The sequence below is a fragment of the Vanessa cardui genome, chromosome 4 (genome assembly GCF_905220365.1).
Source record: "Vanessa cardui chromosome 4, ilVanCard2.1, whole genome shotgun sequence".
NCBI classification, from domain to species: domain Eukaryota; kingdom Metazoa; phylum Arthropoda; class Insecta; order Lepidoptera; family Nymphalidae; genus Vanessa; species Vanessa cardui.
In genome coordinates this window covers 6,472,322-6,489,008 of record NC_061126.1, presented here as the reverse complement: position 1 = coordinate 6,489,008, position 16,687 = coordinate 6,472,322, and the positions used below count along the sequence as shown (strand labels likewise).

Sequence of the window (16,687 nt, the reverse complement as noted above, 5' to 3'; positions counted from 1 at the left end):
ATAGAGTGACTCGAGAGGAAGGTTTTTATGTATAATAGATTGCAAATATAGTGAAGGAAGACTGATAATTTTAGATGTTTCTGATGTGATCAGTATTGTTTAGGTGCGAGGCCAGGGCGCGTCGCTAGTATACTTATAAATATCACACAACATATCTCGAAGTAGTTCAATAATTGACTGTCACTGAAAACATTCATACTATAAAATACGTTAATTCGAAGGCTCCTGCATATATTTTCCCTTAAAAATAAAACATGTTGAAACAACAATAACTGACATACATGCTTTGAACTTACTTATGAAAGTTTGCTCCGTCTGCTGCGCTGGGCCAAATGACGGCATGATGTTCATAGGCAGGGCATGTATGGAGGTTGAGCTCAGGAAGGCTTCGACGCACGCCAGCAGGTCGGCCGTCACCACCGGCTCGCACAACACTATTAGCGTCCGGGTACCTTCACTTGCCGCTGTCAACGCCTAATGTGATATTATTTACAAATTATTAAATTTAAATGTCGTTCTCTAAAAGAGAGTGAGTTATTTCTGTTACGGTAATAAAATAAATCAATTTATACATTTCATTTCTCATTACTAAATATTTTTTACTTGACCACGAGTGGCAACACCGTATGGGGTTAAACTAATTTTTCATGCTATTCTTAGCATGTATTGTAGTATCTTGTAAATTTAAAAAATAATACCCTTAAGGGGTGAAGCATTTATTGTCGTAAACACACATATAAATGGTTAGACGAGAAAGCAAAAATAAAAAAAATAATGTTACGGGATCTTTTGTGTTGGTAAATAATAGTAATTTTTTTTATATATGTATTTATAAATATACTATTTCCAAAAAATAATATGATGAATATTGTTTATTTTTAACGTTTTCCATCTTTACGATATGTTAACGTTTGTCAGTGTCACATATCAACTCTCTCAGAATCTGATTTCCAACCAGCTTTAGTAATGCCATACGATCATGATGAAGGACTGTAATAAAGATGTTTCGTGGGGAGTCATCGAGTGTGTGTAAGTATCAGGAGAGGCGAACGTTTTTGAAGGCGGTGTGGAAGAGCGCGGCGCGGTCGAGCTGCGTCACGCGCGCGCCCGCCGCGGCGCCGGCGACCCGCGCCGCCGCGCGCCGCCCCGCGCCCGCGCCCCCCGCGCAGCTCGCGCCGCCGCCGTTCAGCTGCAACGTAACCGGCAACCGACCCTCAGTGGTGCTCGCTCCTTACCCACTCGAGGCCGGATTTGGGGAAGGGCAACCGGGGCAACTGCCCTGGGGCCTCCACATGAGTGGGGGCCACAATAGTTTTCAGCAAGTTAACAAATGATCGAGATGGCCCAGTGGTAAGAACGCCTGCATCTTAACCGATGATAGCGGGTTCAAACCCAGGCAAGCACCGCTGATTCATGTGCTTAATTTGTCTTTATAATTCATCTCGTGCTCAGCGGTGAAGGAAAACATCGTGAGGAAACCTGCATGTGACAAATTTCATAGAAATTCTGCCACATGTGTATTCCACCAACCCGCATTGGAACAGCGTGGTGGAATATGTTCCACACCTTCTCCTCAAAGGGAGAGGAGGCCTTTAGCCCAGCAGTGCGAATTTACAGGCCGTTGTTGTTGTTGTTGTTGTAACAAATACCGAGATATAGTCAAATTATAATAATGTTACTACTTACTTACCGATACAAGGAAATAAATCATAGCTTACTGATTGAAATAAGAAAAGCTCATTAATCTATAATATAATTATTAGGGTATCCACGCTCCTGTTGGTCTAGGGCCTCCACTGCTTTGTAGCCCCCGGGCCTCCAGACCTTTAAATCCGACTCTGTACCCACTACTGATTTATAGAATAGACATCTCACCGCCAGTGCGATGACCGGAATCAAAACTGACAATTCTGCGCACACTTCTATACCAGATTCACCGAAGCAGTTTTCGTCGTCGGTCACTGAAAATTATATTACCATATAATAAAAAAGTTCTTACCATACAATATTGGTTGATAGTATTATCTATATTTCGGAGTTTCAATCTAAACGAAACTATGATTTTAGTCGCAAAAAGTATATTTAATATAATCATCAAAAAATTGCGAACTTTTAAAATAGTTAGTATATATTATATTTAGTAAAGATAAACTTACAACATTGGTTGATTAATTTCTGAGTGTTGTCATACCACTCTTTGTAGTCCACGGGTACCAAATAAACACCATCGTTGCGGAGTTTGGGTATGAAATATATATTTTTATCAGTTTTAAAATAATTTTGCGCCATTGTGATGTATTCAGATTTTTCTTCATCCGTGACCAATCTGTTTTTGAATATTATATTCGCCATTGCATTCAAAGCCTTAAAAAAACCATAATTACACAAAAAATTAACAGACGTAGAAATGTTGGTCGATTTAGATATAATAATTCAACTAATTTATAATAATAGATAGTCTATGTGTAAATTACTAACTACTTATTCATTATTGCGCTCAGTGTCAATATATTTACATATGTAAACTTACATGTATTAACTTCCTAAAAAAATGAAAAGTTCGGTTATGTCATTAAGAGCTAAGATATACCGCTTCAGAAAGAATACTTCACGTAGTGAAACAGAATAATTTGCAAGATAGTCTATGATGATGATGTTGCTAAAAAATACAGTGGATTATTTCATATTACTACCGTGACAACTTGCTGTAAATCCGTTGGAGAAAACCATTTGATGTTCTCACACCACTGTTTGAGGTGAGACGGGTTCCATCTGTAATGTGATTTCGAGTCGAAAGTTTTTGATACCTGAAATTTAATGAAGTATCCTTTTAGTACATATGTTTTGATTTCATTTTAAATGAACATGTAAATTTACAAGAGACATTCCCACCTCTTTGTACAATGATATCATGTCACGAGACAAATTAGAGATATCGTTTTCCGTTATATTCTTAGGAACATGCTCTGATAGGTAACTTCTTGATAGTTCGAGTAGCTCATCATCGTCAGCCTCACTAAAAATAAACATAATACATTTTGATTAGAAAACGAATTAAATGCCTATTGAATTAAAAAAAAATGTAATTATTAAAAGATTTCTTAGAATACGGAAAAAAAAATTGTACAAAAATAATTCCAATGACCAAGATTAATTTTTGGGATGCGAATCGAAAATTGGAGTTATTAAATGACTCTCTTAAGGTCAGCTATTATAACTTTGCATTATTCTGATGTTTGTGTTGACGAAACCTTTAAAAAACTTGTATAGTTCGTTTGAATCATAATGATCGATCGTGTGATCAGGAGACAGCCGTCGTCAGATGTTATATAACAAGCTATCGTCACTCACGGCAGGAGCACGTGCGCGAGCGCGGCGGCGAGGCGCGCTGGCGGCGGGCGCTCGGCCGTGCACAGCGCGCGCACGCGGCCCGTGGGCTGCCACTGCGGCGCGCCCTCCTCGCGCCACCAGAACCCGCGCTGCTGTATCACCTGGCCGCAGCGGTACCATTTCAAATTAATGCCACCACTGATACATACTATTTAATTTAAATCTGATATACTAACTATAAGTCGAGATGGCCCAGTGGTTAGAACGTGTGCATCTTAACCGACAATGGCGGGTTCAAGCCCAGGCAAGCACCGCTGATTCATGTGCTTAATTTGTCTTTAGAATTCATCTCGTGCTCAGCAGTGAAGGAAAACATCGTGAGGAAACCTGCGTGTGACAAATTTCATAGAAATTCTGCCACATGTGTATTCCACCAACCCGCATTGGAAAAGCGTGGTGGAATATGTTCCAAACCTTCTCCTCAAAGGGGGAGGAGGCCTGTAGCCCAGCAGTGGGAATTGACAGGCTGTTGTTGTCGTTGTTGTGTATACTAGCTACCCATTCCAATCCCGCGAGGACAGATAACTGTTATAACATATGACATAAAATACTGAGCTATTTGACAATACCTGCAGCAGGAAGGAGTGCACCGGCGAGGAGCCCCAGTCGTCGCAGCGCGCGCGGTGCAGCGCCCGCACCAGCAGCACGGGCCCCGCGCCCCGCCCCGCGCCGCCTATTGCGTTCTTCTGTTACATACAGAGTTATTATTTTTAAATCATTTCATTACGTTAATTTATACGTAAGATGTGGCGTGCTTTTTTCCCCTACCATTAAAACAGAGTCGTTAAACGAGGACAGTTATTAGTATCAAATTGTTTAAGAAATATAGTATTAGTCATAATGAAACATATACTTCATTTAAAGAAGTCATTTGTTTATACTCCTCAACTTCGCAAACTAAAATAAATATATACTGGTTTTATTTACCCGCTTTAGCTCTGCAATGATGTCCGACGGTTCTAGATGTGGAGTGCAGTTGATTGTTATTATAGTGGAGTTGGATTCCCTTAGAAGATATTCTGCTAAGAGACTGAAAAAAAAAATTATTAGTGACTTACATCTATAATAAGATTTTATAAAAGGGCCTTATTTTTCATTGATTCATATATGTGTATGAACAGTTATACACATATATAAAAAAAAAACCTATACGTAAAGGTTAGTATTTGTTCTCAGGTGAAAGACAACATAATAAACAATAACAACCAACATGAAGTAAGTAATTTAATATTATTGTATACACAAATATAAAATAAAGTCCATAGTATTAGCAACATGTTCTGCTAGTACGTATTGATATCCTCACGTCTTGGCGCTGGCCTCCGGGCCGATGATGACGGCGTGCGCGGCGGAGTGCGCGGCGGCACGCAGTGCGGGCTCGCACGCGTGTATGCGTGCGCTGAGCAGTACGCCCTCCGCCCACTCCGCGCCGCTCCCGTCGCCCACCACGCCGCCCGCCACACCGCCTGCCGAGAGCGGCATCTCCAGCTGCACGAATATTATATAAATAAATATGAGACAACATCACATACATCACTCTGAACCCAATGTAAGTAGCTGAAGCACTTGTGTTATGGAAATCAGAAGTAACGACGGTACCACAAACACCCAGACCCAAGACAACATAGAAAACTAATGGTAATCTACATCGACTCGGCGGGAATCGAAACCGGGATCTCGGAGTGGCGTACCCGTGATAACCGGTGTACACACCACTCGACCATGGAGGTCGTCATATAAAATTAGAATAATATTATTTTTATAAAAAATGGATTAGTATTAAAAATACCGCTATTTACTTTGTGCATAAATGTATGTATACACGGTACATATTCAAATATAACATTTTTTAACAATTTTTTGTCTGCTTGTTTGTTCCGACTAATCTCTGGAACGGCTGAAGCGATTTTGGCGGGACATTCACTGGCAAACAAAGCTGGTGCTGATTTCATAGAATAATTTAGGCTACAACAATATATTTTTCTGGGAAGTTGCGGGCAAAGCTAGTATTATATAAGTAAGGGTAGTAACAGAAGCGACTAAAACTTAATTTAGCTCATGTAATCATATAAATGTATGATTTTTTTTATTTAAACATACCTCCTCATAGAAACTCTCGATTGCGCCTTGTTTTATGATTCCCATAGTACTGAGCTGTACGGCTGACCAAACCATATCCTCTGCACTTTGCGGACTATTTTTGACAGTAATTTCTTGCGCTAAATATTCGAAGATCGATAAAATTTGTCTTACCTAAAACAAAATCTTGAATATTAGTTATCAATTTAAGTATCATGAATTAAATTTGTATAATAACATACAACATAAAATATATTAATTTACCAAAGGCATGTGACAATCTTTCGTCGTGACGTCAGCTTGATGTACAGTCAACCACTTTAGGAATTTGTTTAAGGTTAGGTTCAAAAATGGAATAGCTGATTTTGCCGTATCATTTTCAAATTCCTTGCTTTGTACCCATCTATCTAAAATTTCTTGCGAGCAATGGTTTTCGGCACTGTAAAACAATAGAAATAACAAAGTATTAACAGTCCTTATTTAGATTCTCTTTAAATAATAAATATTTAGTGCGATGCATTGCGTTTCTTTTTCTACAATCTACTTTCAGAAGGGTTAAGCCGGTCTCAAACGACAGTCCTGCATGCGCTTGCTGTTTAATAGTTTTTATTCACCATTTTTTTTTTTTTTTTTTTTTTATTACGCTGGAAAAACGCTTTGCGCGCTTCCCCCACGTGATGGAAAGTGGGGGGGTGTGTGGGACTCCCCGGAGCCCTGAACGCCGAGTGCGCCCAAGCACACCGGGTTTACCCACTAAAAAACCAGCGGTACCCTCTCCGTCTTTCGGCGGACGCCACGGGATCGCTTACGCATGCTACCGTGACGCCCTGACGGTCGGCCCGCTTATACGGGCCTTCAACAGCTAGGGGAGATTCCCAGGGTACTGGGACCCCCCTGGTCCCTACGGCGCCTATTGACGCGGAGAGAGAAGATGCGCGTAGCGCCTTTTCCTTCTCCCCGGTCGTCTTCTGCGGAGCGAGTCAGCGGCGGCATTTTTTTCCCGCTCCCGCTCCGCTGCTTCCTTCTGCGACATGACACTTTCGCAGAAGGAGCGCATCTCTGACCAGCACACCTCGCTACCGAGCATGGTGATGATAACGCTCGGTAGCGAGAGGTCTCCGCCCATAGTCGCCGCAAGGATGTGCCTCTGGGGCCCCCACGCAGCACACTCGTACAGGTTGTGGTACGCCGTGTCCACTGGCGCACCACACTCGTGGCAGGAGGGTGACTCCTCCCGCCGCGCTATCCCGTGCAGGTACTTACCGAAGCATCCGTGTCCGGTAAGTACCTGCGTCATTCTATACGACAGTGTGCCGTGCTTCCTCTCGACCCAGCGACTCAAGTGGGGACGGATCGCCTCCACTGTCGCTAGGCCCGCCGTGGGAGTCCCCAGATCCTCCTGCCATCGGGCGATCAGGGCTTGCTGGGCTAGAGCCCTGATCCGGCCGATCTCCGCCGACCCTGGACGGTCGCCGCGGTCCCTCGCCTCGACCCGGAACCGGTACACTTCCGCGAGCACCTCCGCCTGGAGCTCCCAGGGCGGATCGCCCGCGAGAAGTGTCGCCGCAGTCCACGACACCGTACGGTACCCTCTGATGCCTCTCACCGCTATGACCCTCTGCGGCTTTCGCAGCAGAGCCCGATTTTTAGCGGTGAGGGCGTCTATCCAGATCGGGGCACCGTACAGCGCCATCGACCTCACTACGCCGGAATAAAGACGCCGGCATAGCGACCCCGGCCCTCCCACATTCGGAAGGAGGCGACCAAGAGCGGCAGCGGCGTTGATGAGCCTTGGGCCGAGATGAACAAAATGCTGCCCGAAGCTCCATCGTCCGTCCAGAATCAGGCCCAGATACTTCATCTGGGCCTGCACCTTGATAACCGTCCCCTGGACGGTGATACTCGACCCTCGTGGGGGTCCTTTTCGTGGACCGTGAAAGAGGAGGGCCTCCGTTTTGGATATGGAGACCCTCAAGCCCAGCATTCCCATGCGGTCCACGGTGAGAGCCGTTCCGACTTCGGCAAGGCGAGCCGCCTCCCGGAAGTCCCGTCCAATCGCCGTGACGAGAGTGTCGTCAGCATAACACAACACCCCCATCCCGGGAAGGACGGGAGCCCGCAGGAGCCAGTCGAAACCGACGTTCCATAGAATTGGGCCGAGGACCGACCCCTGTGGAACGCCGCAGCCCACTCGATGCCGGACGATCCTCCCATCGACCCCCACCCAGAGGATCTCCCTGTCCTGGAGGTACGCCTCCAACAGTCTCCTCAGATAGGTCGGCACCCCATGGTATCGGAGTGCCTCCCGTATCGTCTCGAAAGGGAGACTGTTGAAGGCGTTCGCCACGTCAAGCGACACAGCCAGGACGACCTGCCCTCGGGCCACCGCTTCCGTCGTCCGAGTCTTCAGGGCATTCAGGGCGTCGACTGTCGATCGGCCCGCCCTGAATCCGTACTGCGCCTCCGAGAGACCCGGACCGACCTCCTCGAGGTGCTGAACGAGACGGGCTGCGAGGACCTTCTCGAAGAGTTTTCCCGTCTCGTTCAGCAGCACAATTGGCCTGTATGCCGAAGGGGAATCCAACGGCCGACCTTCCTTCGGCAACAGGACCAACTTCCCTTCTTTCCAAGGCTTCGGAAACTGCCCGCTGCACAGACACTCGTCGAATAGCTCCCGAAGCCTTGCACCTAGGTATTCCAGGGCGTCGCACAGAATACGCCCTGGAACCCCGTCCGGACCCGGCGCCGTCTTCCTGGCCCTCAAGCGACCGAGGGCCATCTCCATCTCCCGCTCCGTAATCAGTGGTGAAACCACTGGGTCTTCGGTCACGGAGCGGGGCGCCATCTGCGGAGGGACGTGCTCGCCTGGATGGGGGAAGAGTTCCCCAACCAGGCGAAGGAGGAGTTCCGGTGGCATCGTCTCGATGACGGGGGCGCCTTGGGTGCGGAACTTCCCGCGTACACCGCGGTACGGGCGCCCCCACGGGTCTCGATTGAGGCCCGCCAGAAGTTCCTCCCTGGCCTTCTCCTTGGCCTTGCGTATCGCCAGCTGCAGCTCTTTTTTCAGCTGGCGATAGGCGTCCAGCAACTGTCCCTCCAAATCCGTGTCGAGGCCGTTGCGTCTTCGACAGCGGACGTAGGCCCTCCGTGCCCGACAGCACGTCGCCCGAAGGTCGGCGATTTCGGGCGACCACCAGTATACGTGTCGGCGTGGAACTCTGCGCCGGGTCCGAGGCATGGCCGCATCGCAGATTTCCTTGAGTGAACTGCGCATCCGGCCTGCCAGCTCCTCTGCGCTGGCGCCCTCCCTCCTCGCTGCGGAACCCCACCGCTGCACGATTGCGGCCTCCTTGACCAGCTCTCGATCGACCTGGCCGAGAGACCACCTCGGCAACGTGGTCGGCACCCTCTGGGGTTCCGCCGGCCTGCGAGAAGTGGAGATCTCAAATCGGATGTACCGGTGATCCGATAGAGTCTCCACCTCCTCCTCCACTCTCCAATCAACCACTCTGCGTGCTACGACAGCAGTGGCGAACGAAACGTCCACCACGGAACCCCCGTGATGGCGAACGCAGGTGTGAACCTGTCCCCTGTTGAGAAGGGACAGGTTGGAGAGCAGGGCCCACACCAGGACGGCTCTCCCTCGCGGATTCGTGACAGGGTTACCCCAGGCACGCGACTTCGCGTTTAAGTCGCCGAGAACCATTATCGGTTTCGGCGACTGCCTGGCCACCGCAGCTCTGACCAAGCCGAGATAGGTCTCGAACTCAGCCAGGCTGCGGTTAGGGGAGAAGTACGTCCCGACAACGACGTACTCCCCCCACCCCACGACTACGTAGCCCGAACCCCTTTCGATGAGTGAGAGGGGGGGGCCCGTTCCGCTCCTCGTGAGGACCGCTACGGTGTCGTCCAAGTCTCCCAGCCAGTGAGGTAGGGGAGGGACGTAGTAGGGTTCACAGGCCACCGCCAGCTCTACCTGCCACTCCGCCATGGACTGCAGTAGAAGATCCTGAGCCCCGGCGCAGTGGTTGATATTCGTCTGAAGGAAGCTGAAGTCTGCGCTCATGTTGACATTGCAGCTTCCTCCTCAGCCTGGTGTCGTCCGACGTTATTGGTAGTCTGAGTAGCGAGGGCCACCTTACCTTTCGTGATGGGGGGGTTACATTCTTTAGACCCCATCACGTGCCCGGAGGGCTTGCCGGCGTCTGCGCATACTACGCAGAGTTTTTATTCACCATGACTAAGGGTCTCAGGCCAACGATGCACGTATAGTACGACACAAATTAGATGTAGCATCGGAAAATGCAATGGAATGAAAATAAAACCGATCACTGCCGATTTAAACAACCAATTGAAATAGCTCTCTATCGCGCCATTCGACGCTATTCGTCGCTATAGATTCTCGCGTCAGTGAAAGCATGTGTTTGTAAATCGACATGTCAAATTTACGAATATATTAGGTCATATGATATTACAAGTTATTACGTTTGTGCAAAGATCATATTCGCATGAGAAATAAATATTGATAATTTGGGATGGCGTACTCAATTCGGATGGGATCGGTTTTACGAATTTTGCCGATGCGACATCTAAGTTGTGTCGTACTATAATAGCATAATAACTATAATACCTAAAGAGGATGATTCCCATTCTCGATATCGTAGCAGGCGAGGCGTATTCCAAGCTGTGAGTTTCGAAGATGAAGTTAACGTTTTGCCCGAACTGAACCCTCCAGCCCGACGGCAGCGTCAGCAGGCGGTTGTCGTCGAGCACCGAGTTGAGGGCTTCGATCCACTCCGGGTCGATGTCGCCGTCGCACACGACCCACGACCACACGTCTGAATCAAAATTAACCCAATTCAAGTAAAAAGCAAATTCTCTGCAACCTCCATCTGACTATAAGTATTTTTTTGAAGACAAACAATATATATAAACTTCTTTTAATGTGGGAATCTCAATAGATTGTATAATTATATATTATTGGGAACTTATTAAGATTCTAATAATTTAAAATAGATTTAAATAAAACTAGTTATTACGGATTTTAATCGCGTATATTAATTATTTTGGACATCCCGACGTTTCGAGCACTTTACAGCGTTCGTGGTCACGGGTAGACTAAGGTGACATTTGTCTATTTGAAGAACAAAGGAAATATTATTAACAACTACCGCCAACGATTTCTCAATTGGTATCTTGAGTAACGTACGGAACGTTACTCAAGATACCAATTAATATACGCGATTAAAATCCGTAATAACTAGTTTTATTTAAATGTGTAATAATCACGAAAATTTAAGACAACATTAATTTAAAATAGTTTTGACAAGCACCACTGCATATTCATGTGCTGAATTTGTGTTTATAATTTCATCTCGTGCTCGGCGGTGAAGGAAAACATAATGAGGAAACATGCATGTGTCTAATTGTATAAAAATTCCGTCGCATATGTATTCCACCAATTTGCATTGGAACAGCGTGGTGGAATATTTTCCAAACCTTCTCCTCAAAGGGAGAATTTCCCACCGTTGTTCCAAGGCCTCCTGCCTTGGAACAACGGTGGGAAATTTACAGGCTGATGGCATTTATAAGTTTCAGAATGCAAAGCAACGTGATTATGGCAGCAATACGATATCTCGGGGTACCTTCCGGTTGGTTGGCGACTTCAAGCGCGACGGCGGAAATGACGCCGTCGGTCCACTGGCGCGTGTCGAGCTCGATGTGCCCGAGGAGCCAGCTGCGGGACATCGCTTTGGGGCATATTACGTATTCCACTATGTTTTTACCTTGTTGTGTCAGCGCCTGAAACATAACATAAAAATAACTTATTTAAAAATACACGTGTGTCTCGGGATGCGATAGAATAGATAAGCTTAACTGTGCGAAATACGGTTAGGGCTCCCGTGTGCGTCAGAGAAAGAAAGCCAGACCGGTTGGCGCTGTAACGCGTTACGTAACGGAGGGGTTCGCCTTCCCATAAGACGTTATCACTTCAAAAATTTGCCGTAAAAGTGAAACGTGAGTCTTAATAATATAATTATATACTAAAGTAGTAGTTGCAAATGTTTTAATCAACAGAAATACGGAAGACAATGGTTATTTAATGAAGGTCATAAAGAAAATCCTAAACACTTACACTTTTTAATATTTGCCGAATAGTGCTTTTACCGGATCCCGGAGGACCCACAATCGCTACACCCATCCGTTGCTGTAACTGTTCATAGAGCTCCATGCATTTTTGGACCTACAATATATAAAAGATCATATTACACTTGTACTAACGAATCTTATAATATTTGATGTCACTATTACTATATAGTATTTAGTCGTACCTGGAACTTGTTATTCACCAGGCCGAGCCGACCGACCGTATTCTCGAGCGCTATATAGAGAGGGTCTGTAGCCGTTTCCTTTTCCGGTACATCAGCGAAAACCATGGACAAAATATTTTCAAAACTGAAAAGTCAATCATGTAAGAATTAAAAAAAAATAACATAAGTACTCAGATTGGATAAGTGCTGTCGCGGTAGCATGCGTAAGCGATCCCGTGGCGCCCACCGAAAGACGGAGGGGGTACCACTGGTTTTTTAGTGGGTAAACCCGGCGGACCTGGGCGCACTAGGCGTTCAGGAAACCGGGGAGTCCCACCCCCCCCCACTTTCCATCACGTGGGGGAAGCGTGTAAAGCGTTTTTCCAGCGTAAAAAATAAATAAATAAAGATTGGATAGATGAGTGAATGAGTGTAGGGGGCGCGCACCAGTGGGCGTCGTGGCGCGTGAGCTTGGACAGGTTGTTGAGGCGCAGCACGGCGCGCAGGGCGGCGCGCGCGGCGGGCGGGCCGGCGGCGCCGCGCAGCCCCGCGCCGCAGCTGCCCACCGCCGCCTTCAGCGCGCGCAGGCCCCAGTCGTAGTGCCGCTGCGCGCTCAGCAGCGTGCTGGGTGACAAGATTCGTGAACATTATCTTATAAAATAACTATAACTAATAATATAGATACTTTTGACATATAAGAATGTCTACTATATCTGATATACCGATGTCCGAAAAATATAAAACGCTAAAAATATAGATATATAACGCTATAAAATATGTTAGTAAATATAATGTTAAAGTTTATAATAGTCGGATAAAAAAATTGGATTTAAGGATATCTTCTTATACATTTTTATACATTATAATTATTTATACAGCTCAAATCGTAATACATAATGATTTAGTATTTTTATGTAACCTATATTATGTTTCTATAAACCGATCAGACCTGAGGCCGGTGGAAGCTACTAAATTGAATTAAGAAGAAAAGTAGAAAATAAACAATACAATGAATTATTCAATTTCGTTCACCACTACATATTATAATATAGCAATGTCAAACATCAAGTCAACGTGAAGTCTTCAATGAATTGATTTACATAAAAAGACAACAGACGAATCCGAGGTCTGACCTAGACAACGTGAAGACTGCGTCTAAGTCATCAGCGAGGCGCTCGGGTTGCAGGTGCGACTGCGCGGCGTACGCGGCCAGCAAGCGCGCAGCCAGCTCCGCGCGCGGCGGCGGCCGCAGGGCGAGCGGGCGCAGCGCGTGTTGCAGCGCGGGGGGCAGCGAGCGTCGCCCGCCATAGCCACGGGTCACCGGGTTCATAGTCGCCGCCACGCCACACCATTCCGAAACGATCACCTGAGGGATGTCATGATTTTCATTTAATTAGCACATCCTATTTATACTTCGGTAATATGTTCAAAATCTTCTTCTCAAGGGGAGAGAAGGCCTTATTCCAGCAGTGGGAAATTTACAGGCTGTTGTTGTTTCGTTGCATGTATACTTCGAGTAAAAAGTTTACAATATAAATTAAATCCAATCAGAATTCAGGGATACTAAAGCTGTTTAGTAGAAATTCAAAATTAATTATAAATTCGTAATCTTCGGAATTAATAATAAAATTATTAATGTTATACAGGGCTATAATATAGCCCTCTAAATTTTAACAAACAAATTTTAAATAATTGTAATATAACAGTATATATGAAGGTATTGTTTATTGTCGCCTGTGACCTGCTTGCCGTTGAGCAGCGCCGTGCGGTCGGCGGGCGGGTCGACGCGGCGCGTGGCGGCCAGCAGCGACGCCAGCTGGTGCGACACGGCGGCGAGCGTGGCGGCCGACAGCCGGTTGAACTCGTCGAAGCAGCCCCACGCGCCGCACCGCGCCACCCCGGTCAGCAGCCGGCCCATGCACTCGGCATCCATTGCCTTTCGCAGATAGAGGTATCTATTATACTATATTCATATTCAAGACAGTGATCATAAACTGTTTTTAAAAACGTCATTTTGAAAAAAAAAAATAATAATTCTTTCTCTCTCAGTTTGACATCTACCTTAGCTATACATTTTATTTACAATATAGAGAGGTATAGGTATTTTTTTTACAATATAGAGAGGTAAAAAGTAACGACCTGTTGCAGTGTTAGTCATGACTATCCATAAACGTGACACTATATAATATTATATAGCATTCCTCAATAACAGGTATATGTCCCTTGTCACTAAATACATTACCTTACTCATATACTAATAAAACTTAATTTGGTGTAAACTTACTTCGTCACAGTTAAAGACTAAAACCAGACGGCCAAATAAACATCCCAAAGCTTTAACCGATTCCGTTTTGCCGGTTCCAGCGGGCCCGATAGGATTTCCCACTAATCCCAGATGTAAGGACTGTAAAGAAACAGATAAAAAGTTAATGCGAAAAATATTTGTAATCTATATAGTACGACACAACTTGCGGGAGCTATTTCTAGTTCTGTAAATTGGCAGTAATGAGTTTTACGAATTTTGCTGATGCTATCTATATGCATCTAAGTTGTGTCGTACTATACGCATCTAACTTTCCATAAATTTAAAAGATATTATTAAAGAGTCGATTACGCTGCATTTGTTTAAAAAATGGGAAGGGCACTTAGCCGATGATTCATCTAACCCCGTGTTATTTGTAACGCAAGTTGAAGAAATCGAACTATAATGATAGAAAGGTTTATGTATTATAATTATAAAGCACGTCCAAAAAATATTTTCAGACATTGTACATATTTTTTAACGAAAAATAAGCTGTTCCCACTTTAATTATGGATATATTCGTTAGTTAGCTTTTGAAGTGTCAGGTGCGTTCCGTAAACTGCCGTTCAACTCAGTATGGTCCATCATGTTGGTCACGTAAAAGCGGCAACGCAGCACTTAATTTTATGTACTCGTTTATAGGTATATAACGACGTTATATGTGTAATCGTTAATGATAGATGCAGTCACATTTTTATTGCAGTATTACTCGGGAGAGAAATAAAATAATTTGATTGTTTCAACTTGTACTTGGCCTCAAATATTAAATTGTGTATATATTTTTTAAAATCGTCAATTAATTATTAAATAAGATTACATATTTTTAAAATTCAAAATTAGAAATTGCTTACAGAAATGATTCGGCATTGACATTTCGGCATGAAAATTGAGCTTAAAAATTAAATAAACGCACTTTGGATATCACCTTACATACATGCATTAGTTCGATTCAATTTACTGTTCTAATTATGCCAATACTTAGCAATTATATGTATTTAAAAGTGAACTAAAGTTTACTTTTAGTTTATGTATTTTAGACTATTTTTGTTGGGCTAAACCTTTCTCTTCTTTACTTCTACTTTACCAAAGCGGGTTGGTAAAAACACAAGTGACAAAATTTCATTGAAATAGAGATATGCAGTTTATGCCACGATGTTTACCTTTACCACCGAGAATTATATACACAAATTAAGCACGTATCAGTTGTGCACCTGGTTTTGGATCCGCAATAATGGGTGAATATTAAAACCACTTAGTAATCTCGGCTCTCTTAACACATAACCGTTTTATACTTGTAAAAGGAGCTAATGATATACTGTATTATTGATAACAACGAAAAACTACGTACTTATTTTTTTCATTTAAACTGATAACACTCACCTGAGTCAAAATAAGAAAGCTTTCATCAGTAGTTTCCGTTCTCACGAATTGTCCAGTATTTACGCCGAGATATTCATAAGAGTATGAAATCTGAGCTAAGCCCATTTTAGCTACGACTTCCGTACTGTTTTGTAGGTAGAATCTAGAAACATTACTTATAAGTATATTTATATCAATTTAATTCATTATACAATAAAGATTATTTGGTAAGTTCTATTTTTTATTAAAGAAATTAATAATATACATAAAGTGAAGGTAAATAGGTATAGCATGCATAAAAAAGAGGGAGGAACTAATATAGATAAAGTTAATTGAGATTCTAAAATTATTTACTGTCTAATCTATAAAATATCGCTTGTATCTTTTGAAATATCATAAACAGAAATCTATTCGATCGATTCTATGAAACAATGAGTCTGTCAAAATTAAAATCTACGCTAGTGATGTCGCAGCAGACACTAAACACACGCTTTATATGTATATAGTTTAAAGACCGCATCACCTGAGTTGTTTCTGCCAAATCCAATCACTAGTTGTCACAACATTACTTTTAATTAAACTTTGCACAATCGACACATAATATGCACACTGCAATATTAAAGCTTGCTTCTTATATTTCTCACACTCATCTTCGGTTTCGGCTGCTGCGTAATACAGGTTTTCTTTTTCAATTGTATCTTTTAACTTGTGAAGTTCTTTGGACGTAATCGCCCTCTCCGCTTGTTCAGTGAATCTAATATTTTGCGCTAAGCATAATATTTGCGTCGGAAGCGAAAATGGATCCTGATCTTGTAAAGAATTTGCCACTAAGCATTTTAATGCCATGTTTTTTAGCGATGAACGTATTTCTTGTTCCAAATTTTTTAGCCAAACCTGTTATAAGTGTTTTGTTAACTTAAATCTGTGTATAATTACTATAAATGAGAAATCAAAATTGTAGTAAATAATATTACGAATTTATAATGATATACCTCAACAGAGCAGTCGATATCAACGGGATGGTCTAATTGAAACGTTTCTCCAAAATGGCTACACAGAGACGTGACCGACAGGCCTCCTGGGCCGACACGAACGCCAGTGATACCAGGAAACAACTTTTTCAAATGAGACTGCATTACAGTTTCGCTACTCTCAGCTCCCGCCCGTGCTTGCCCCAGTAGTTCTAGTAGATCATCATCACTCAAAAAATACAATCTTGGAAAAGTTGAACGTTTATCCTGCAAAA

At 44.0% G+C, this 16,687-nt stretch overlaps 1 protein-coding gene across 1 annotated transcript in view; it reads right to left on the bottom strand.

Moving 5' to 3' along the window:
• The window catches only part of LOC124544223 (cytoplasmic dynein 2 heavy chain 1), a 61,104-nt gene that overhangs the window by 14,871 nt on the left and 29,546 nt on the right, over positions 1-16,687 (bottom strand). Inside the window, exons 27-49 of the mRNA XM_047122688.1 lie at positions 16,434-16,679; positions 15,965-16,335; positions 15,463-15,604; positions 14,065-14,184; positions 13,522-13,716; positions 12,914-13,146; positions 12,228-12,404; positions 11,802-11,925; positions 11,606-11,713; positions 11,115-11,271; positions 10,100-10,307; positions 5,734-5,908; positions 5,491-5,643; positions 4,697-4,878; positions 4,318-4,420; positions 3,960-4,076; positions 3,352-3,491; positions 2,893-3,016; positions 2,694-2,807; positions 2,157-2,364; positions 1,876-1,961; positions 1,052-1,189; positions 297-474 (exon numbers count right to left, since the gene is read on the bottom strand). Coding sequence (XP_046978644.1) covers positions 297-474; positions 1,052-1,189; positions 1,876-1,961; positions 2,157-2,364; positions 2,694-2,807; positions 2,893-3,016; positions 3,352-3,491; positions 3,960-4,076; positions 4,318-4,420; positions 4,697-4,878; positions 5,491-5,643; positions 5,734-5,908; positions 10,100-10,307; positions 11,115-11,271; positions 11,606-11,713; positions 11,802-11,925; positions 12,228-12,404; positions 12,914-13,146; positions 13,522-13,716; positions 14,065-14,184; positions 15,463-15,604; positions 15,965-16,335; positions 16,434-16,679 — 3,799 coding nt within the window. The remainder of the gene's footprint in view (positions 1-296; positions 475-1,051; positions 1,190-1,875; positions 1,962-2,156; positions 2,365-2,693; positions 2,808-2,892; positions 3,017-3,351; positions 3,492-3,959; positions 4,077-4,317; positions 4,421-4,696; positions 4,879-5,490; positions 5,644-5,733; positions 5,909-10,099; positions 10,308-11,114; positions 11,272-11,605; positions 11,714-11,801; positions 11,926-12,227; positions 12,405-12,913; positions 13,147-13,521; positions 13,717-14,064; positions 14,185-15,462; positions 15,605-15,964; positions 16,336-16,433; positions 16,680-16,687) is intronic.